Genomic DNA, 23,025 nt, shown 5'->3' on the forward strand with positions numbered 1-23,025 from the left:
GAAAAAAAAAAGAAACAGAACTTCAGCACTCAGGTTTAAACTCATGAAGATTCAGCTCAGAGATGTGAAACAAACTGTTTTTTATTTTACAGAAGCAGCGAACGCAACACGAACAAACAAACAAAGTTTTACACAACAGCAACAAAAAAAAGCAACACAAAGTTTAGAAGCAGACACTAAAAAAACTGCGTAACTGACCTTTACTGCATCGTTTCTCCTACATTTATTTTTTTATTCTTTTTCTTTCTTTATTTCCACCACTGATCGTTGCATCCTTCTTGTGTGTGTGTGTGTGGATTTTTTTACATCTGTGTGTGTGTGTGTGTGTCCAACGTTTGGATGCCTGTGTGTGTGTGTGTATGTGTTGTGTCGTGTTGTGTTTGTGCGTTGTGTTGTTTTTCGTTGCAGGTGGCTTCCGGTTGAAGTACGCAGCAGCCGCCGCAGCCGCCGCCGCTCACATTTCAGAAGCGTTTGACAATGCCGACTGAAGAAGAAGACGAATAAGACGAAGATGAAGAAGATGATGATGATGATGTAAGGATGAAGAAGTTCCTCTGGTCTCGTCTCCATGGCGATGGTCCTGTATCCCCTCACCGTGCGTGTGCGTGTGAACTAAAGCTTGTGTGTGTACATGAGGAGAGAAACGCCTTCGTACTTTGTGCCTGAGAGAAACACTGTCGTGGCCCCGCCCCCTTCCCTTTCAGTTTGTTTTTTAATATTTTTGCACTGAGGGTTGGAAACAATTAACTTATTAATTAATTATTAGAAGCTGACAGAAGTTTTTTTTTTGGCGGCGGGAGGGAGGGAGGGAGGTAAAACTTTGTTGTGTTTTACATGAAAAAAAAAAGAAGTCTCGACTGAAAAACGGTTCTTATTTCACTTATTTCTAAAATGTTTGTGTTTTATTTCATTATTTTTTTTCCTCCTTCTTACTGTTGTTCACCTGGGATTTTACTGTATAGCAGTTTTTTCAAAGGTTTAAACTAAAAAGAATCAAAACATAATGTAAAAAAAAAAAAAAAAAGAAAAACGAAGATGGGATTTTATTTTTGTTTTAACTTTCAAATTTGCTGTAAGTTTTTTGAATGTACACGTTTTCTCATCTAAGGAATCTGACTGTATTGAAATGTATGGATCTCATGCATTTTTATTTTATTTTTATTTTTTGCCACTTGATATATGTATGTATGTTTGGTTAGAGAGTAATTGCTGCTTTTTTTGTGGTTTTTTTTTTTATGTTTTACTTGGTGAAATGCACTAGAGTGAAGCAGGAAGTTAAGTTCACTAAAAACCAAGTCCACTTTACAGGACTCGTTTTTATTTTATTTTATTTTATTTTATTTTCTCGATCAAAAAAAAGAACAAAAAGAAAAAAAAATCACACACTAATCAGTAAATGCAGCGTTTTGACTGTTTGTTAAGGTGTGAAACAGAGTGAGGTCTTCCCTCGTGTCAGGAAGCAGTGGTACTGTACGCCATGTTTTCTCCCCTTCTCACTCACTTTTACTCATTCATTCACAAAAAAATCTATAAAAATCGACCAAGAGGAAGCTGGACACTTGTAAGCTACAGACAGACAGGAAGTAAAAGTTTTTAACCACTCTTAAAGGTCTCAGTTTGCTCCTCAGGCGTCACACTGCCACTCACCCCGACCCCCCACCCCCCACTACTCTCTAAGGATGATGTCATTGCATGTCTCTAAAGTCAAACCAGTGGTAACTTGTCTCGTTAACGTCTCCATTCATAAAGTCAGACTGAACAGTGACTCTACTACAGGAAGTCGAGACGCTGCTGCTGCTGCGTCGCCGCCGTTAAGTCAAGTTCTTATTTTTTTTTATATATACTATATACAGTATATATATGAACAGGTTTTTTCTTTTTGAATGTAGTACATGTTTCAGCTGTCGATGCCTTGATGAAGCAGCTTTTAAAAGTGTTTCATGTAAGTTCTCATTTTGTTTTTCGCAACTCGACAAACTGAAAACACACGAGAAGAAAAGTGTGAAAGTGAGTTGAGTTATTTAATGTCACTGATATATTTTTATTTTATTATCTGAAACAGGAAACAGCAGCAGGTTCCATCTCCAGCCTGTAAAACGCTGCTCGCTCGCTCTCTGACCGAGGCAAAAATCTGACTTGTCCTGAACTTAAGAACTTAAAAATAAACCCTGAACCCAGATCTATAGTTTTAATATTTGACTTTAAGCTTAACGTTCTCTAGGTTTTTATTATTAAACAGCTATTTTTTTTGTTTCGTTTTGTTTTGGAAACATTTGAAATAATGAACAGGAGGAAAGAATGTAGAGGCTCAAAGTGTTCAATAATATATGAATATAACTAAATAAAGATTTTTGCAAAGTTTAAATCATTCTTATATTTTTCATTCTGAGATTTAATTTCAAATCACATTAACATCTTTTTTATTTATTTATTCCACTGGAACAGTTTATTATGAGGAATAAACTCACAGTCTGAGCTTGTTGGTCCTTTTATTAGTATTTATTTAATATTGAACACTTTAGGCTTCCGTACGGGGAACAAAGTGTTAACAGTTCTCGTTACATTGAACATCTCAAAACCTGTTGGTGACAAACATGTTGGATTTTTTAAATTAAAACTGAACACTAACACTTTTTCTAAGCAGCCGTTTCAGACATCATTATAGTTTCACCTTATAAAGTGTGTGTGTGTGTGTGTGTTGAGTTGTTTGAGGCCTTTGTGGACGTCCTGCTTGTTGTGTTGGTGAACGTTGGTCGATGCACACGCAGCAGTTTGTCCTGAACGTTGCAGCGACTGTGAGATATTTAAAGGGATAGTTCAACATTTTGGCAAATTGGCCCATTGCCATAATCCCTATAGTCATAGCAGTAGGTTCGTTACCTTTATTTGTCGGTGCAAGCTATTTTTAGAACGGCGGAGCAGAGCCGTGAGCTGCTCAGAGCTACGCTACGGAGGCTCATTATGGGATTTCTTGATTTCCCTCATCAAACTCATCAAATACACAATCCAACAACTCCACAACGCTCTGGTGGACAAGTTGTGACCTGCACATTCACCACGCTATGAGATAATAACACAACGTTACCAGACAGAGTTGTTTTAGAGGGAAAGTCATGCAAAACCGCTGATGCACGTTGCCTTCAGGGGCAGTTTTTCATCAAACAGTCTCTGTATTTCCCTCTAAAACAACTCTGTGTGGTAACGTTGTGTTATTATCTCATAGTGTGGTGAATGTGCAGGTCACAACTTGTCCACCAGAGCGTTGTGGAGTTGTTGGATTGTGTATTTGATGAGTTTGATGAAGGAAACCAAGAATCCCATGAGCCTCCGTTCTAAAAACAGCTTGCACCAACAATTAAAGGTAACAAACCTACTGCTATGACTATAGGGATTATGGCAATGGGCCAATTTGCCAAAATGTTGAACTATCCCTTTAATGTTTAAAAGAAACAAAGCTAAAGGACAATTCACTGCTGATCAATCAGACTCCAGCTTCACCTCCAAACTTTATTTATGTCCCAAACTGTCTCCCCACAAAAAAAAAAACACAAACTAAACCAACAAAAAAAAAAGAGTTCTTTCTCTGGTTCGAGACTTGAAGTGGATCGGACCGGATCAGACCGGATGATGTGGATGAAGAGTGAAGTCCGGTGTAAATACTGAGGAGGCACCAAACGACCTGGACGGTTTTCAAGAATAAATGCTGTACTGTACATTTGCAATGGGGGGCGTGGGGGAGGGGTGAGGGGGGGGCGACACTGTGCTGCCTGCTACCCTCAGTCAGTTGTAATGTTTACTCTACTCTTTGATATCTATGTACTGGAAAGGTCAAATATATTTCTAGAGCGGAATTTTATGCAAAATTGTTGATCTGTTTTTTTTTCTTCCTGTAATTAAAAGCAATAAATATAAAAAATGGAAAGTGAATTTGTCCAGATTTTTCTTTTTACAGATTGGCACAGAACGAGCCTCGAGTCATATTTACTTTTACAAATGTTTTCTCAAAAATTAAGCTATGAATAAGTTTCTTTTGTAGGATAAAACGTTTGTGATTTATTATATATTATAAACATTTTGACTTTTTTATTTAAAAAAAAACTCTGCAGAGCTTCAAAAGACAGCAACAAACACATGATATTTACTGTGGCAGGTTACCGACCTTTAAAAGTTTATTTTTCCATTAGGCTTTTAATGAGTGCAAATAAGCTGCAGTCAAACAGTATAAATCTGTGAAAACCAACAAACCTCTAAACATGATCCACCGTCAGTGATTCAAAATTCTGTTTTACCTTAAAAAAAAACGTGTAAATCTTCTATATTTCTTGCTTTACACTGACAAATAGTTATAATTTTAAACATGAAAGATTTGTTTTATCTTTATTCAAATGATCAGAGCAAAAGAAACTACAGTTACAAGGAATATGCATTTTTAAATACAATATGTATATACAGTATATCATATATCTATGGTTCAGGAACAAAGAGCCACATTCCCAAACTGAAGTGTTTTGTATAAACTGATTAATGCGTGTTCACACAGTTAACACACACACACACACACACACTCACTCAGGCCGTGTGTTCAGCTCCTGTTGTTCTGCAGCGACTCGATCAGACACTTGTTGTACTCGGCCACTTGCTGACAGACGTTCTTGGCGACCGAGTCGAAGTCGCTCTCCTGGGATTTGGAGGCGATGACTGACGCTGCAGTTGAGGAAACTTTGATGAGGAAACGCTGATGATGATGATGATGTCACCACCGGTCAACGAACGACCAATCACAGGGCTCGGCGAGCTCAGTCATCGCCGCCGGTTCAAACACACAACAGATTAAAGACCGTGAAGGATACACTCTTTCATTACGAAGTTATTCTGCTCCAAGTGCTGCAGCTTCCTCTCCAGGTTCGCCAGCTGAAACACACACAGACACACACACACACACACACACACACACACACACACATACACACACACACAGTTAGGCATGTGAAGAATAGAAGAGAAATAAAAGAAAGAAACACAAGTCTGGAACAACATAACTAACAGTGGTCACTGAAAAAGGGATGAGTGCACATTTTCCCCGTTTTTTGGGCTGACCCTGAACCTCTCACGCTGACTGATGATATTTCAGAGTCACGATGTCACGACAACGTTACAGAGAAAGAAAATGAGACTGTGCAGAGGAGATACTTCGTACAGTTTGGGTTTTTTTTAGTATTAGGGCCACATGAGAAAAATGTTTTCACAGACTTCGAGAATAAAGTCATAGTTTTACAAGAATAAAGTCATAATATAATGAGAATAAAGTGGCAATTTTATGAGAATAAAGTTGTAAATTCACGAGAAAAAAGATGAGAAAGAAAATACCGGTAGATGCATTTTCTTCCATATTCTTTTCAGAGACCTGATTCTGATGACAATGTGCTGCTGATTGTGAAACCTACACTGAAGCACAACTTCAGGAAATGTTGCACGGCCTCATTTTAACAACTTGCCTCCTCTGAAACAACAGGTTAAAATATTATGACTTTAGACTCCTGAAATTATGACTTTTTCTTGTAAAACTATCATATTATTCTGTACGGAAGAGCATTAGGGCCAACAACGGAGATTTTTTTTTTTTAAAGATTCTGATATGAAACTCAGAATTTCTGAGTTAAAAACTAAGAATTTTTGAGAAAAAAGTCAGAAATTCTGAGTTTTTATCTTAGAATCTTAAAAAAAAAAAAACTCCATTGTTGGCTCTAATGCTCTTCTGTAATTCTGAAAGTAGTGAGGAGAAAACTAAAAATCTGTGTTTTTTTTTTAAAGATGCATCAATGCATTACACACAAACACACACACAATAAAAAGTGGTTGTGTTGTTCTGACCTGAGCGTGAGTCTCGTTCTCCTGCAGCTTGGTCTTCAGAGCTTCATGTTTCTGGTTCATCTCCTGCAGCAGCTGCTTGAACGAGTCCTGGCGCTGAGTGAGAGACACCTGCTCGTCCTGCAGCCGCTGCACTCACAACAAACACACACACACACACACACACACACACACACACACACACACACACACACACACACACACACACACACACACACACACACACACACACACACACACAGGGTCAGGTTTCTGGGCGGCAGCGACAGATATGTGTAGATCTTCTGGTGTCTTTCTTCAGGCGGCCATGTTACCTTCTTCTTCTCCTCCGCCGTCCGTCTCAGCGTGTCCAGGTCTCTGTAGGTGACCAGCTCCGTCTCCATGGAGACCACGCGCTCCTTCAGGCTGCTCAGCTCGGCCGTGATCTTCCCCTCCAGCTGCTGCACCTTCTCCAGGTCCTGCTGCAGCCGCTGGGACTCTGACGGACACACACAGAATAATAATACATTTTATTTAGAAAGCGCCTTTCACGCCACTCAAGGACACTTTACAGCAGTTACAATCATCAATAAACAACACCAAAACACAAAACACAGAATAAACAACATTAAAAACATCAGTAAGGTTGCCTTTAACATCTGGCCAGGGACAACGAACGAAAACTAGCCTTGTTGGCTAACTCTGGCCCACTTTTTTCTTTTTCAGTTTTCCAGTTCTTCTTTTAACTCTGTTGATTAGTGGTGCCCTGTCCCTATGAAATAAACTAATAAATGAAAAAAAAATGAAATGAAATGTAAGAATGAATAAATAAAAGGAACAAATAAATAAAACCGTGCAGAATAAAGGGGAATGTTAGAGTGAGGGGTGGTGGAGTGGATAAGCAATTTTGAACAGGTGGGTTTTGAGTTTTGTTTTGAAAAGAGGGAGAGAGTCGGTGTTAGGGATGTGAGATGGTAAAGAATTCCAGAGTGAGTGAGTGAGAAGGTGTGTGTGTAAATGTGTATAAATGTGTGTGTGTGTGTGTGTGTGTATAAATGTGTGTGTGTGTGTGAGACTGACCTGTTGTCAGCCCCCGGGCCGTGCTCTCTGATTGGACCACCTCTGTCTCCTTGCTCACCAGCACCTCCTGCAGGTTCTTCAGCTCGTTGGCCGTCACCGTGTCGACCTGACGCAGCCGCAGCATGTTCTACACATTTGAAATATTTATTTATGCCCACATAATAAAGAAGTACAAGGGTTCCTGCACAAGGGACATAAATACTGCCAATGCAGTTGACAATGGAAGACGGTCAGTCACAAAGCGCCTGGGCGGCTAAACACCGTTACATACAAAATGACCTACAGATCAGATAGAAAACAGACATCCAAGGATACAAAAAACATTGTCTCCTCCAGATTGAACGGCTACCAATAATAACTGAGACCGAGCAGTACCTGGCTAACTGTTTAGCTCTTCTTTTGGGGAGGAACATCTGAAGGCTCCTCACAACCACCTTATGCACATTCCCCAGGCTACCAAATATAAAGACTAGAAGTTTACACCTTTAGCCCAGCTGAGAGACGGTCTGCTTCAGCTGCTGCTATTTCAGCTCTTTGGTTCCTCTAGGCTGTAATCAAAGGTACAGCCGACCTCCAGAATGAATCAACACCTCTCTATGATTTTCATTAACAACAACAACAACATCGGGAGTATTAGCTGTTACGTTAGAGAACATTTAGACATCGTTACACAGGCTGAACATACTCGGCTTCACAGTAGAGTGTTTATACAGCATGATGGAAGACCTGAAGATAGAGGAGATATCTGCTGATATCAAATCCACAATTCTGTCATGCCTACATATGTAGAGCCCTCTGTAAACATGGCAACCACACACACACACACACACACACACACACACACACACACACACACACACACACACACACACACACACACACACACACACACACACACACACACACACACACACACACACACACACACACACACACACACACACACACACACACACACACACACAGTCTTCTCTATTAAACGCCACTTCCCTCTGTTATTTTCTCTGACATCATGTTTCCAGCTCTCGTACTCTAATGTTTACATTCCTTCCCTCCTCCTATCAGTTACTCCCTCTCCTCCCCTCTCTCCTCCTCCTCCTCCTCCTCCTCCTCCTCCTCCTCCTCACATCCTCCTCACATCCTCCTCCTCCTCCTCCTCCTCTCTCCTCCTCCTCCTCCTCACCCTGCTGCAGTGCTCCAGGAGGGAGACGACGTTCTCCTCGCACTGACTCATCTTCTCCATCTCCTGAGCCGTCAGCTCCTCGAACGACTCCAGGAAGCCTGAAACAAAGGAAGGAACCAGCTGCTGTGATTCTCCTCCTCCTGAGCCTCCTCCTCCTCACACACACACACACTCTGCTGACACCTGGTGGCCGCAACCTGCAGCTGCACCAGCTTCAAGCTGTTTGTAAATATTGAGGACTGAACCATCATCAGTAGCTGTAACGTTCATAGTGTTAGAAACATGAAGCCAGTTATTCAGCTTACGGTCGATTTCCTCCTCCTTCTTCTTCAGCTCCTTGTACTTCTGGTGACACTCTCCTGATGGAAACACACACACAGAGAAGTCACATCATCATCATCATTATTGTTATGAGTCACTCTTCATGTGGAAGCAGGTCAACGCGCTGCGACTCACAGCAGAGACGTTACAACAAGGGTTTCTATTAAAAGATGAAACAATGAGATGAGTTTCAGAGGTGAAATATGAGATTCCTCTGAACCAGGATGTGTTAGGAATGAAATGTTCCTGATATATTTATTTATTTATTATTTATGTATTGGACTGAGAGTGATGTTTTTACAGTTGTTTTACTTTTGTATTGACATTTTCCTTTTAAAATGTTTGTATGTGTGTATGTTTATTCTTGTGTTTTATTATTATAACCTTTATTTATTCTCGAAGACCATTGAGGAAAAGTCCTCATTTAAAATGGTGTCGAGAGAAACAACAAATACAGCAAAGAAGAACGAGAGTTTACATGACAGAAAATATTCAGGAAAACAAGTAAGAACAGTCAAACAATCATGATCAGGTAAAAACAATTACAATCCAGTGAAACCAGGTTTGAGACAAGGATTTTGAACTGCTGTAAATAAAAATATCTATGTATCTATGTATCTATGTATCTATGTATCTATGTATCTATCTATCTATCTATCTATCTATCTATCTATCTATCTATCTATCTATCTATCTATCTATCTATCTATACGTTATCAAAGGTGTAAAGCTTCCAGTTTTTAAGGAAGGGGAAAAATTGTTCAACTAAATTGTACAAGATTCAGATGTAATTAAAAACTAATTGAATATTAATTGAAAAACAAAACAAAAGTCTGAAGCTGAAGTGCTCCAGTGATTTTTTCTTTTCTTTTCTTTGTGTTACCCTGAGCTTCCTCTGAGTCCTGCTCCAGCTGCCGGATCTCCTCTGCGATCTGTCCGGTCCGGTCCTTGATCTCTGTGAGTCTGAACACAAAAAAAAATACATAGAAACGAAATACATAGAAAACGAATTCATATAGTACTTCTCCATTTTATCTGTCGATATAGAATTAAATATATTGTTGTATTTGTTTTAATCTGTAATCAAAATGTCTTAATGAGTTTTCCATTTTTTCTATTTTTACTTGTATGATCTGCTGTTTTTATCGTCTGTAAAGTGACTTTGAGTTCCCTGAAAAGCTCTCTATAAATAAAATATATCATTATTATTAAAATGTATTATGAATAAGACATGATGTGTCCTCACTGTCGGTCCATGCTGGCGATTTCCTGGTTGTCCTCCTTCACCTGGGAAACACAACATCTTCAATCAATCAATCCATCAATCAATTAATCAATCAATCATCACTCAATAACAATGTTTCTGTCATGAAGGACGACTGGGAGACAAAGTCGAAAGCGCCACAATAAACTACACTGCTCAAAAAAATAAAGGGAACACTTAAACAACACATCTTAGATCTCAATTAATGAAATATTGCAGTTTAAAATCGTTATTCAATATATAGCAGAGTGTGTTGAGAACAAAATAACATAAAAATGATCAATGTAAATCAAAATTTTCATCCCAGGTTGATTTCACACAGGTGTGATATACTTGGAGTTACAATGTGTTGTTTAAGTGTTCCCTTTATTTTTTTTAGCAGTGTAGTAAATGAACCGAACTGTTGATTAAAATGCTCTACTGTAAAGTGTGTTGGTAGTGTTTTTGTGCAGCGACCTGTTTGAACAGCTTCTCTCTCTGCTCCTGTGGCGAACCCAGACTCTTGTGCTCGGCCTCCATGGCGTCGCGCTTCGTCTCCAGCGCCGACAGAGTCTCGTGGAGCCGCACCACTTCCTGTTTGATCTGCGAGTGGGCCAGCTCCTGCACACACACAGAGTCAAACATCATCAGAGATCAGAGATCACAGATCAGCGAACAGAGCTCAGCGATCACGTTACCGCTGCTCCAAACCTCCGGCCTCATGGAACATTCATGTGTGTCGACGTTTAATTAATTAGTGATGTTGTAACCAGCTGAGGTTTCCATTTCCTGTTGATTATCCAGGACCAGGATGCGTTACATGATTGATGTTATTACAATTAGGGGTTGCACAGACTAGTCGACTAGTCCACAATGACGTTTTGAGCTTGACGTCAACTAGTAGCTGATCATGTGACAGTACAAGAGAAGAGCTGCTTGAAACAAACGCTAAATGAAAATAATCCGTCACCCTAATTGATTTAAATTGTCTTCTATTGCTGAATTCATGGCCTTGGTAAACTTGGTTATTACTTTTATTCTAGGTGAGAGTGTCCAAAGTGAGGATGTGGATGATCATGAGGAAGAGCCAGTAGTGGTGCAATGGATCAGTGTTGATCCGTGATCGCTCCGCGGATCGCTGATGAAAAAAAAAGTAGCATGTAACACTAGCGCAAAAAAAAAAAAACACTTGCACACCACAGCAGCCGAATAAGCCGACAATTAAAAAAAAAAAAAACTCAGCTCATATCGACAGCTTTACGTCGCGCACAACAAACAACCAACCAACCAGGATCGAAAAACAACAAAAACTGTGACTGCAATTGTGACTGAGCAGGACTGTGATGGTGACGAGGCCTGTGTGTCGTTTTCCTCCCTAATTGTTAAACGAACAGTAGCTACAGTATTTTCTTTTGCACTTATATAGGAGTGTATGTTACAAAATAAAAAAAAGATTTACAGCTTGTTGTTTATATACCTGCTGTTCTGTGGACTAATTTCTGTGCATGAGCGTCTGTCAGTGAATACAGATTATTGAAAGCATTTCCCTCCTCCTGTGATTTTAGTTATGATGGGAAAAATATGAATGACGTCATCAGTCGACTCGACTTTCATAACATTAGAGTCGACTTTAAAAAATCTGAAGTCATGCAACCCCTAATTACAATGATTATTTTATATCTTTATATGATCTTAAAGATATTACACTGCTCCCGTCCCTGTGGTTTCTCTGTGGTTTGTTTGACTGTGTAAATTACATTATATTTGATATTTAAAATGTCTCTCCTCTCTCAAATCCAACTCACGGCTTCGTAGTCCTCCTTCCTGGTCATCAGGATGTCCAGCTCCTCCTGGAGAACACTCAGCTCCTAACAAACACACACAGGGAAACAAAGACAAGGTTTAACTACAGTTTAAATATATACAGCTCTGGAAAAAAATAAGAGACCACTTCAAAATGATCAGTTCCTAGCTATGTGTTTGAGTTAAATGAACACTTTTGTTTCATTCTATAACCTACCGAAAAAAATTCTCCTAAATTGCCAAATTGGAAATAAAAAAATTGTCATTTAGAGCATTTATTTGCAGAAAATGCCAACAGGTCAAAATAACAAAAAAACATTCTGGTGTTTTCAGACCTTGTATAATGCAAAGAAAACAAGTTCATATTAATTTTAAAACAACACAACAACACTACTTTTTAAACTTAGGAAGAGTTTAGAAATCAACATTGGTGGAATAATCCCAATTTTTAATCGCAGCAGTGTTTTTTTTATTTATTTATTTATAATCTTTCTCCCTCATTAAATATGATTTGGTTCAGGTGATCAGCTAAGTAGAGTGAGGTTTGCTTGTGTTGGAGTTCAATAGTAGTTCAATAATTTATTAAGAACATTTTGGAGTGGTCTCTTTATTTTTTCCAGAGCTCTATACTACTGTACATGATATGTGGCGCTTTAATGAGACGTTTAAAAGCACAGATAAAGCTCAGAAAGTCCAGAACTGACTTATAGATGTTTCCTGTTCACTGTGTGTGTGTAGAGAAGTGCTTGTTAAGGTTATGACAGTGTTACACTAATATATAAAAGGTTATGACAGTGTTACAGTCATGTTAGCTACAGTTTTACCTGCAGCAGCTCCTCATTGGTCGCTGCCATGGTGAAATACTTCTCCTGCTTGGCGGCCGGCATCGATTGGACGACCTCGTCAGCCACCTGCCTCTCCCTCCTGATCTCCTCCTCCACCGCCTTGATGGCCTCCTCTCTCCTGTAAAACACACACACACACATTAATTTATTGTTTTCACTTATTTATTTCAGCTTCATGTGAAAAAAACATCACGTGGAGAAGAGAAGAGGAACGTGACGAAAGATCTCGGAGCAGATTCGAGCCGCGAGCTGCAGGTGTGATGGATTAGATTAGATAGGGAGACAAGGATCACCTGCAACTTACTGATACAAACCCTTCCCCCTTTCTTCCCTCCCCTCTTTCTTTCCTCTCTTCCTGGTTATGAATCCTGTGCAAGAAGCATTTCCAACTTAAAGACAGTAATAAAATAAAACCCCACAGTGAGACGGAGAGGAGGAGGAGGTCGTGGAGGTCGTGAGTTCAGACTTGAGGAATCATAAAATAGTTGCCGAGCAGGAACAGTGTGTCAGTCCCGTCACTTTTACGACGGGAACAAAGGTCAGAGCGGCGCTGCTGCGTCAGAGCTCAGGTGACTGAAAGTTCATCTCTGTTCCCTGTTGAAGTGAAAAGGTAAGCGTCTTCACTTTCTATCGAGATTTATATTAAAATGTAAATGTCATAGATATAGAAATACGTCTATCTGATCCAGGACGTACACGATTTTGTCTTAACGTCTATTATCATGTTTTTATGACAATGATTATCAGACTAGTGTCCAGACTGTGCATGGTGGAGCTCTACTGTATATACCGTAAATACAAATATGTGAAGAAATATCAAGAGCTTTGATTTTCTTTATCAGATTACTTTGAGTGCAGACGTTTAAATATAATTTTGGATTAACAGCAGCAAACTTTACACCCTAAAATTATAATAAATAGTCTCTAATGTCTGTTTTCTTGTTTGTAACAACATCTATTGCACGTCTGTCCGTCCTGGGTGAGGGATCCCTCCTCTGTTGCTCACCCTGAGGTTTCTCCGATCTATGGAGTTTTTCCTCAGTGGATGTGAGGGTCTAAGGACAGGGGATGTTGTTATGATGCTATGTGAAGCCCTTTGAGACAAACTGTTTGTAAAAAACGGGCTATACAAATAAAATTGCCTTGCTTTGCCCTTGCCAGTGTGTTTTCTGTATTAACTTCCCTTCACTGTTTGTTTCTGATCACATCACAGCAGCATGATGCAGAGGTGGCAGCAGCTTCTCCCGCTGCTGTGTCTGACTGCAGCGGTGCTCATGGACAAACTGGGAGAGGCTGGGGACGGGGACAGGCTGCCATCTGTATGTACATGTCTAATCTTTACCACTGTGGGACCAGTCTTGTCCTCTAACTAATAGGGGTGGGAGAAAACATCGATTCACATAAATATCGCGATATCTTTTTTGACGATTTTTAAATCGATTTACTTTTTCAAAAATCGATAAAAAAAAAAAAAATTAAATATTGTGCAATGTGCATTTGTTCGCCTTTTTTACATACAGAGAGTACAGGTTTTGAAAAGTGTTTAAGTTCACTTTATAACGGAGTATGTTAATTTCTAGGCTCCTACAGTATTTGTGTGCAGATAAATATTAAAAATGCAGACTAAAAATCGAGAGAATCTGCAATATCGTAGAATCGCAATTTAAATCGAATCGCCATCCAAAAAATCGAATCGGGAGAAAAGCATATCGTCCCAGCCCTACTAACTAACTAACTAACTAACTAACTAACTAACTAACTGTCTGTATCTGTGGTAATAATAAATAAATGTCCATTGATCCAGCAGCAGCAGGAGGTGAAGAACAGGACCGACGGGTTTCCCCTCAGTGACAACAGCTCCTTTGTTGCTAAACTGGTGATTGAGGGGAGAGTGATGGTTCTGACGGAGGGAAACCGACAGGCGCTGGCCGGTTATCCAGCGCTGCAGCAGCTGCACCTGGATGGAAACCAGGTGACCGAAGTACCGGCTCGGTTCTTCTCCGTGGTCCCACAGCTCCGGCTGCTGTCTCTGTCCAGCAACAACATCAGCAGGTGAATAATGAGATGCTCACAACAGCAGGATTGGACAAACGGGTGTGATGTCAGTGCTGTTCCAGGCTTATTTATCTATTAAAGGGATAGTTCACCCAAAATTCAAATTTCATTTGGCTTGGGAAATTTTCAGAGTCCTCCGTGCCTTCTCTGAGTTACAGCGGGGCTCCGCGCAGCAGTATTTGTCCATATAATGGTTGCAAATGGAGCTCACTTTCTTCGTCAAAAAAGACACACCAAAAAACATCCAAATACCTCCATAGTGCTCATCTGTAATGTCCCTCTTGTATTGAAGCCCCGACATGAGAAATTGTTACGAAAAAAATTAATTAAGTCTATATTTTAAGCTTGTTTGTAGCGGAAGCTCCCACTGTCTCAGTTCACTGCTTTGCCTGTGTCAGTGCAAATACCGGCGGAACAATTTCTCATGTCGGGGCTTCAATACAAGAGGGACATTACAGACAAGCACTATGGACAAATACTGCTGCGCGGACCCCCCCGTAACTCAGAGAAGACACGGAGGACTCAGAAAATTCTCCCAGCCCTTAGTCGACATGAGGGCGAGTAGATAATGAGTGAAATTTGAATTTTGGGTGAGCTATCCCTTTAAGAGTAAAGAATACAACTGATCCCAGATCTGTGTGTGTCTGTGCTGCTGCAGCCTGGACCCTGAGGCCTTCATGGGCCTGGACGTCCTCACGGAGCTCGATCTGTCCCACAACCTGCTGACACGTCTCCCTACGCAGCTGCTCAGTGGCTTAAAGAACCTGAAGGTAAAAAACTGTTTCACTCCGTCGTACCATCTAAGATCTGAACGATACAATGACTAAACCTGTCTGTGTTATCACCGATCTGATCCTGTCTCGTCCAATCAGGTGCTGAACCTGGAGGGAAACCCCTGGAACTGTTCCTGTTCCCTGCTGAGCAGCATCAGAGAGATCGCCGCCGCAAATGTGACTATTGGTAAAAACTGTTTGATCATTTAAAGTCACAGGGGCAAAAAACAAAAACAAGATCTAACTTTGGGAATAAAAAAAACAGCAAAAACAATGATCTTCAAAAGGGAAAATTCATCCAAAATCAATAATTCACCAATTTTCTACTCACCGTCACTGTCTTTGGAGAACTTTTGGAGTCATCAAAACGCTTTAGGAGTTCCAGGGGGGGTCTGGCTGGAAACGGATTTTCATATAATGGCGGCAGATAGAGTTCACTTTTGAATCGTCCAAAACACACACTATGAAACAAACCTCCATACTGCTGAAAATCTGTTGCGGGCCGGACCCCCCTCCTGGATCTCCAAAATCGTTTTGATAACTCTGAAAGTTGGCATGACGGTGAGTAGAAAATTGGTGAATTTTTGGGTGAAGTATCCCTTTAACTAAAGCTCACATTCAACTGAGTGAAAATTAAAATTGTCTGTCTGGACAGGGGCGACAGCAGCCACCTGTGCTTCTCCAGATGATCGGGATGGACTCGGACTTCTAGAAGCTGCAGCTTCGTGTTACACATCACCACCACACACTTCCACTACAGACCCACAAACAACAACAGCAGCAGCAGCAACAACAACAACAGTCACTCTGAGTTCATCCACTGGGTTGAAGACCACGCTGTCTGGGTCCAACCGGGACCAGAACATCAGCCCAGGTCAGACTGACAGAGGTAGCCTACAGCTGTTTATCTTAAAGGACCATTCTGGGCAAATTCAACTCGGGGCTGTATTTTTCTAACATTTTAGGTCTAAAAGAAGGAATCTGAAGAGTTTCAGTTTAATTGCTCCTGTTTTGCGGTAGTTGTGTCTGTCCCCGCATCGCCACGGCAGCGATGAATGGGAGCGGATTGAAGTTCCGCCGCTTAGGCTGTTTACATCCTTCAAAACCGCAATTTTTTTCCACAGACAGCGTCAGGTGGCGACTCAAACATGCACTGAGAAGTTTTTTTACTTGAAGCAAGTCAAGAGTTGATATTCCTGTGTTTATGACACAAACGGGAGCTTTACAAATCACTGAATGGTTTAGGTCCAGAATACATGAATGACATGTTAGTAGGATATAAACCCAGTCGAGCTCTGAGATCTACTGACTCAGGTCAGATAGTGGAGCTCAGAGTTCAGACCAGACATGGTGAAGCAGCATTTAGCTGTTATGCTGCACACAAGTGGAACAAACTACCAGCAGAACTGAAATCAGCCCCAACTGTAAACACTTTTAAATCCAGGTTAAAAACATTTCTCTTTTCACGTGCTTATAGCTGAGAACTTAAAACTTTATCTATTTTCTTTTCTTTTACTTGTATTTGCTCTTGCTTTTAACCCTGTTTTTAGTGTTTGTTTTTATTCTGTCTTATGCTTTTTTTTTTTTTTTTTTTTTTTTAATGTTTCTTTTATTTTACTTTTATTTGCTCTTGCATTTAACTCTGTTTTTATTGTTTTGTTTGTTTTTATTCTGTCTTATGCTTCTTTTTTTTTTTTTTTAATGTTTTGTCTTTATGTAAAGCACATTGAGTTGCCTTGGTATGAAATGCGCTATATAAATAAAGATGCCTTGCCTTGCCTTGCCTTCCGACTGCACGCGAACACACCGAGCGTCAACTTGGGTCTCGCGCGAGACTTTGAATTAGATCTAGTTTTACAAACATGTCGGCTTACTTGAAGTAAATAAACTTCTGGCTGCATGTTTGAGTCGCCATCTGACGCTGTCTGTGGGAAAACATTGCGGCTTTGTGGGATGTAAACAGCCTAAGTAGCGGAACTTCAATCCGCTCCCATTCATCGCTGTTGTGGCGATGCGGGGACAGACACAACTACCACAAAACAGGAGCAATTAAACAGAAAATCTTCAGATTCCTTCTTTTAGACCTAAAATGTTAGGAAAATACAGCCCCGAGTTGAATTTGCCCAGAACTGTCCTTTAATGTGAACAAATAGAACCTAACAACAATAACCACAACGCTCTCCCCTCTCCGCCCCCCCCAGGCCCGACCCCCTTGCTGGGCAACACCTGGAAGTTCACAGCCTGTGTTGCAGCCTTGGCCACAGTCACCTCCATGCTCATCATGGGGGCGGTGAAGGGCCCCTCCTGGTACAAGCAGTTCCACAACTACCGGCATCGACGGCTGGACCCCGAGGAGGACGGGGAGGGGGAGGGGGAGGGGGGGGACTTCGTGTCCACGGTCTTCTCAGGGACGTACGTCCAGCATCAGACATTCGTCTTCGAAGAAGAAGAGGACGGGCAGATAGAGATGGAGGAGGAGGAGGAGGAGGATGAAGATGGGTATTTTGAGGATCCGTATATCAAGAGGGACGAGTGACTGACTGACTGAACAACAGGTGTTTAAAGGGATAGTTCAACATTTTGGCAAATTGGCCCGTTGCCATAATCCCTATAGTCATAGCAGTAGGTTCGTTACCTTTCGGTGCAAGCTATTTTTAGAACGGCGGAGCAGAGCCGTGAGCTGCTCAGAGCTACGCTACGGAGGCTCATGGGATTTCTTGGTTTCCCTCATCAAACTCATCAAATACACAATTGTTTTAGAGGGAAATACAGAGACTGATGCTGATTCCCAACGGAAACGCACATCAGCGGTTTTGCATGAATTTCTCTCTAAAACAACTCTGTGTGGTAACATTGTGTTATTATCTCATAGCGTGGTGAATGTGCAGCTCACAACTTGTCCACCAGAGCGTTGTGGAGTTGTTGGATTGTGTATTTGATGAGTTTGATGAGGGAAACCAAGAAATCCAATTAGCCTCCGTAGCGTAGCTCTGAGCAGCTCACGGCTCTGCTCCGCCGTTCTAAAAACAGCTTGCACCGACAATTAAAGGTAACGAACCCACTCCTAAAACTATAGGGATTATGACAATGGGCCAATTTGCCAAAAATGTTGAACTATCCATTTAACTGAGGGCTGTTAAAATGTGCAAATATGTATATTTGACTTTTTAGCAGGGTTGAGTTGAGTTTGCTGTGTGCTCTTACTCTAAGTTTGTTTAAGTTTGTTGTAGTGTCGGTGCTGAGTTCTCGCTCCTCTCCAGCATCACATCACGGCCACAGACATGAAGTAAAAACGTAACTGTGACATTTTCAGCTCTGGCTCCTCTTATAAACTCCCTGTTCCTGACTGAGTCAACACATAAGAAACAGCTCACAGAGGTGTGTCATCCTTCTGGTCCACACCCTGGGTTTATGCACACAGGCCGGTGCTTCTCTGCAAGGATTTATAGTGACAGAAGAACTAAATATTGTGCACAAGATTTTTTTTAGATATGTAAATATTTAGAATAATAAGACTTGATCAAATAATTTTAATCTGAGACTCGATTGTAAATATTCACAGCCTCCTCTCCAGGACAGTGTGTTCAGTCAGAGTGGATTAGCTGCTGCATCAACAAAAGCAGAGATTTACAGGAGAGACGTGTCGTGTCGTCGTGAGGCAGCATCTTAATTAATAAAAACCTCAGGTCATGTGTTACTGCAGCGGAAACCTCAGCACAATGATCCAACACAATGTCACTCACTGTGTTTGTGAGAACACGCAGTAATAATCATAATTAAACGTTGTAATAACACTCACTCCCTCCGCTCAGTGAAGATGCTGTCGATGCTTTCAGCCTCTCTGTCGTTCTGCGCTTTCAGCTGAGAGGGAAGACAGAAAGACACGTTAATTACATTCTCTAAAATGTGGATTTAAAGTTTCACATTTCTATGTTTGGTCATGTGAACTCATTATGATTAATTCCTTTTTTTTTTACGATCTGCAGTGAAATCTTATACTGCACTTTTAGATTTGTGTTTGTGTTCAGGAAGTAGCAGCAACGTTCAGACTGTGTTCAGGATTCTTGTAGATTCACCTGTTGCCATTTTTATTTGACTTTTACTTTAAATAAAGGTTTGTTTATTTTAAAGCAGCCTCCTTATGTTTCCATGTCATCATAATATCTCACATGCAGATGAGGATGATGTCAGAGTGGACCGGTGCTTCACTATAACAGAAAGTACTCACAAAGTTGTAGTCATTGATCATTTCCTCCATCTCTGTGTTGGTGTTGAGCTTGTCCACCAGCTGGAAATACAAATATAGATAGAGTTAAAAAAAACACTCTGACACATATCAACAGAACTCATTTAGACACTTCTCAAATGTCTCATATAATGCGGGGAACTTAAACCTCTGGAATAAACTTGTAATACTAAACATATTTCACAATAGCGGCTCACTGAAAATACTGTTTGTGATTACCATGTTGTAGTCTGCCAGATGCCCTTGTAAATCCTTGATCTCTGCAGCCAGACCTTCAGCTCTAAAGGTGGAGAGAGAAGAAGAACGGTTTGGTTGCAGCCTGTCTGTTGTTAAATTATAAAAAAAAATGTTCTGTATCAAGATTAAAAAAACAAACAAACAGTAAAAACACCACTCACCTCTTCTCATAGGAGAGATAGACCGAGTTCTCCTGGTTGTAATTTTCGATCTCTTTGTGCAGTTTCCCCGTCTCTGTGGTCAACTCGTTGATCTTACTCCTGTAACAAAAACAACAATAACATTCACTTTTAATGTTTAAAAGTTTAATAGATCATTACAGAATAATACACTTTACATATGCCGGTATGTATCTCTTAGTTTAAAGGCAAAGTTGTACCACTCGTTCTTTACCTGAGAAGACCCAAGTAGTAGGATTTATCCAGAATTTGTCTCTGTGGTCCTGGGGATGGAAGAGAGAGGCGGGTTGTTGGAAGCTCTTACAGATACCGATAAATTAAAACTCTCCGTAAGTTTAAACGTCAGTGATTCACTTCAAACCCACCTTTCATGCCCGTCTTCATCCCACTGAGCCCCTGTTGGGTCACAGGTCTGTCCGTCACTTTGATCGGTGCCGTCAGGACTCCAGGGCCGGCGCCGGGGATCCCACCCCTCATACCGGGATGACCACTGGTACCTGGGACCATCTGTATAGTGGAAGAAGAAGGAACAAAATCCATCACACTGGCCTTAAAAGGTAATTTCACTTCACAGACTCTCTCTTTATCTGATTGGTATTGATAAAAATAAAATTAAGATTCAAAAAGACACTCAAAAAAGCTGTCTAAAATTTCTAAATTCCATACTTTTTCCAGACCCTAGTTTCCAGACTTCTCTGGGAAAAAAAAAGTGTGACATTTGAGTTATTAAATGTGTGTATCATGTAAATAAATTGTGCAATTAATCATTTGTTTTCATTATTTTGAATCTGTATGTCACCAAATAATTTCCAGGAGATTGTAGATAGGTACAATAGCGCATACTAAATAATTAAACCAAGTAATTTCAGAGAAGACCAAACACAGATAATACACAGTATTTCCATACTATAGTTTCCATTTTCCATACTTTTCCAGACCTGGAAATGTATAAAATCAAATTCCATACTTCCCATACTTGCGTAGGAAACCTGCATGCATAAATAAATCATATTATGAGCAACTTATTACCTGCTTATAATCTAGGCTATTTTAAAGGTTTTTATCCTATTTGTTGTACTAATTATAAGGGATTGTTGTTGATATATTTTTGTAGTTTGTCTTAATTGTTCGACTATTTTGACTGTGTTGTGATTTAAAGTTGTCCGTCTTTAAACGGACCCCAGGAAGAATAGTCCTTACCAAGGTGATGACAAATGGGGATCCATGTACAAATAACGAACAAATAAGTACAACAAGAAGAGAACTTGTTCCTTAGGTCTAAACTAAACCCACACTACAGCTGACTCACCCCGGTAGCGACCCGTATGGCTGTGGGAGGGGGTCTGATGGCTGTTGGGGGTCTTCCAGCACCAGGGACCACAGACCCACTGCGGCTCATGGGGCGGCCCATGCCAGAGGCAGGCCGCTGGCTCGACATGACGCCTGAAACATGGTAAAAAATATAGATATGGACATAATAACAACTGCTGCTGGCTGCAAAGTAATCCACATTACTCATCAACCTACTGATGAGGACACTGCATGGGCACATTTATTTTCACTTATTCAAGAGCGTGGAGGATGATTTTAAACCCATGCATCATCACCTGTTTTAGTGACTGAATGATGAGTAATTAACACAAGCTTGTGGGGAACAAACCAGTCACACAACAACTATATTTGCAGCAGTGATTCAAAGTCAGAGAACCTTTTATATGTTATTTGCACACTTAGTTTAGTTTTTCTATCTATCTATCTATCTATCTATCTATCTATCTATCTATCTATCTAAAACTCTTATTTTGAAAGGGTGAAGACAGACAACAACAACAGCCGAAGTATCACTTATAACATTTCCCGTCAGCTTCATGAGCCTACTACAGTATCAAATATACAAATAAAGTGATTCATGCAATTAATGTGTTAACGCTGCACATATCTTTAAGTTAGGACAAAGTTATCGTTTCCCATCAGACACATTGTAAACACCTACTACCATCAGGGAAATGTTGTTTTTAAACGTGTAATGGTTGTTAGCTACCTAGCTTAGCATTAGCTTCCCTTGGTATAACTGGGCCGTGGCGAAGCTAATTAGCACAGGCGCTGCTAATCTTTGAACTAATCGTTTTTCATCGACGGTATAAACCTCAAACATTTACAACCAAAGCAGCCGGGTGGTTCGTTTACCTGAGAGGGGAAACTGAGAGCTAACTAACGGTGACACGGTGAGTAAACAGTCGCTGAGCTGCTGCTGCTGCTTGATGGTAACGTTGACTGTAACCCTGGCAACCGTCTTCTTTGCTTGATGACGTAATGCGGAGCGTGATGAGTGCAATGCGCTTCTGCCCCCTACCGCTCAGCAGAGGTGCAGACCAAACAACAGTGTGAGAATTTTTTTCGGAAAAGAGACCACTTTCACAAATGTAGCACAGGCACAGTTAATTGTAGAAAAAAACAACAACATGTATTTCATTACTTACAGTGGAGGACCTAAAGAAAAGGTGGAAGAACCTAAGGGACCGCTATATGAAGGAGAGGAAGATAGTCAGGGAGAAAAAAAGTGGATCAGCTGCGGGAGAAGGGTCAGTGTGGAGGTTCTTCACTATTATGACTTTTCTGGAGCCAAGTGTGGTGGAGAACCTCCTCCAACCTCTCCCAACCTTCCACCCCCAGTTCACCCCTCTCCACCTCCAGCTCAGGCCCGCCGACCCCCAGTTCCTGTTCCCACACCCCCCTGGATCCTGATGAGGGCACGTTCACCCTCAACCTCTCTGTGGTTCCCCCAGAGGAGTATGAGGTGTCCACACTAGGCACCTCACTGACTGAGGAGTCAGTTTAAAATTGAGATCTTGCAGGCACTTCACTTCGCTGAATTTTCTTAGACTTTATTTTGAATTTGAATTTATTTATTCAGGATAGCCCCTTGAGATGAATCATCTCATTTTCGAGGGGGTCCTTCCACAAAAAGATACAATTATAGGACGAATCGCCTTGTTGTTTACAACTACTTCCGGGTAGAAAACCAGCATTCGAACAATAGTGACGGACGAGAGTTTCGCTATTTATATCTACTTTTGCATGTCACTATATCGCCGTTTAGACTAATCTGATGTTTGTAAAGTCTATAAAACCAATGATTGGACAAACTTTACTATTTACGTGTGCACATTTTTGTAATTAGTCATGGTTATCAGAGATTAGCTGGGCTAACGG

General features: G+C 40.7%; 3 protein-coding genes across 4 annotated transcripts in view; 2 read left to right on the forward strand and 1 right to left on the reverse strand.

Moving 5' to 3' along the window:
- Positions 1 to 2,886, forward strand: part of zcchc2 (zinc finger, CCHC domain containing 2) — a 33,526-nt gene extending 30,640 nt beyond the window's left edge. Inside the window, exons 15-16 of the mRNA XM_083995136.1 lie at positions 409 to 2,007; positions 2,089 to 2,886. Coding sequence (XP_083851262.1) covers positions 409 to 488 — 80 coding nt within the window. The 3' untranslated portion in view covers positions 489 to 2,007; positions 2,089 to 2,886. The remainder of the gene's footprint in view (positions 1 to 408; positions 2,008 to 2,088) is intronic.
- A 1,519-nt stretch (positions 2,887 to 4,405) lies between these two features.
- ift74 (intraflagellar transport 74) lies at positions 4,406 to 22,065 on the reverse strand. Of its 2 annotated transcripts, none has more exons than XM_083995138.1 (20): positions 22,000 to 22,065; positions 21,122 to 21,255; positions 20,178 to 20,319; positions 20,027 to 20,075; positions 19,795 to 19,893; positions 19,616 to 19,676; positions 19,379 to 19,438; positions 18,950 to 19,011; positions 12,302 to 12,440; positions 11,480 to 11,542; positions 10,152 to 10,295; positions 9,678 to 9,718; positions 9,315 to 9,394; positions 8,416 to 8,469; positions 8,111 to 8,208; positions 6,928 to 7,054; positions 6,183 to 6,346; positions 5,872 to 5,988; positions 4,851 to 4,911; positions 4,406 to 4,698 (listed from the first exon to the last, which is right to left on the reverse strand). In XM_083995138.1, exons 2-20 carry the CDS (start codon positions 21,248 to 21,250, stop codon positions 4,583 to 4,585), a joined length of 1,806 nt encoding a protein of 601 aa, XP_083851264.1. In that variant the 5' UTR covers positions 21,251 to 21,255; positions 22,000 to 22,065; the 3' UTR covers positions 4,406 to 4,582. The 2 variants fall into 2 exon arrangements, with proteins under 2 accessions (XP_083851264.1, XP_083851263.1); XM_083995137.1 differs by having other exon boundaries at positions 5,872 to 5,997.
- On the forward strand, positions 13,540 to 17,686 carry LOC311003445 (leucine-rich repeat-containing protein 19-like; the record flags this gene model as incomplete). The annotated part of the gene is made up of 6 exons (XM_083995212.1): positions 13,540 to 13,641; positions 14,127 to 14,374; positions 15,036 to 15,147; positions 15,250 to 15,337; positions 15,806 to 16,024; positions 17,352 to 17,686. 6 exons carry the CDS (start codon positions 13,540 to 13,542, stop codon positions 17,684 to 17,686), a joined length of 1,104 nt encoding a protein of 367 aa, XP_083851338.1.
- Positions 22,066 to 23,025: the final 960 nt, after the last annotated feature.

Source organism: Trachurus trachurus, assembly GCF_905171665.1.
Source record: "Trachurus trachurus genome assembly, chromosome: 20".
In the NCBI taxonomy this organism is placed as follows: Eukaryota; Metazoa; Chordata; class Actinopteri; order Carangiformes; family Carangidae; genus Trachurus; species Trachurus trachurus.

Coding starts and splice junctions, on each gene's coding strand:
- ift74 (XM_083995137.1), bottom strand. CDS start 21,250: ATGTCGAGCCAGCGGCCTGCCTCTGGCATGGGCCGCCCCATGAGCCGC. Junction 19,677..19,794: donor TATCTCTCCTATGAGAAGAG/GTGAGTGGTGTT, acceptor CTCCACCTTTAG/AGCTGAAGGTCTGGCTGCAG. Junction 12,441..18,949: donor ATCTTCACTGAGCGGAGGGA/GTGAGTGTTATT, acceptor TGTGTTTTACAG/GAGAGAGGAGGCCATCAAGG.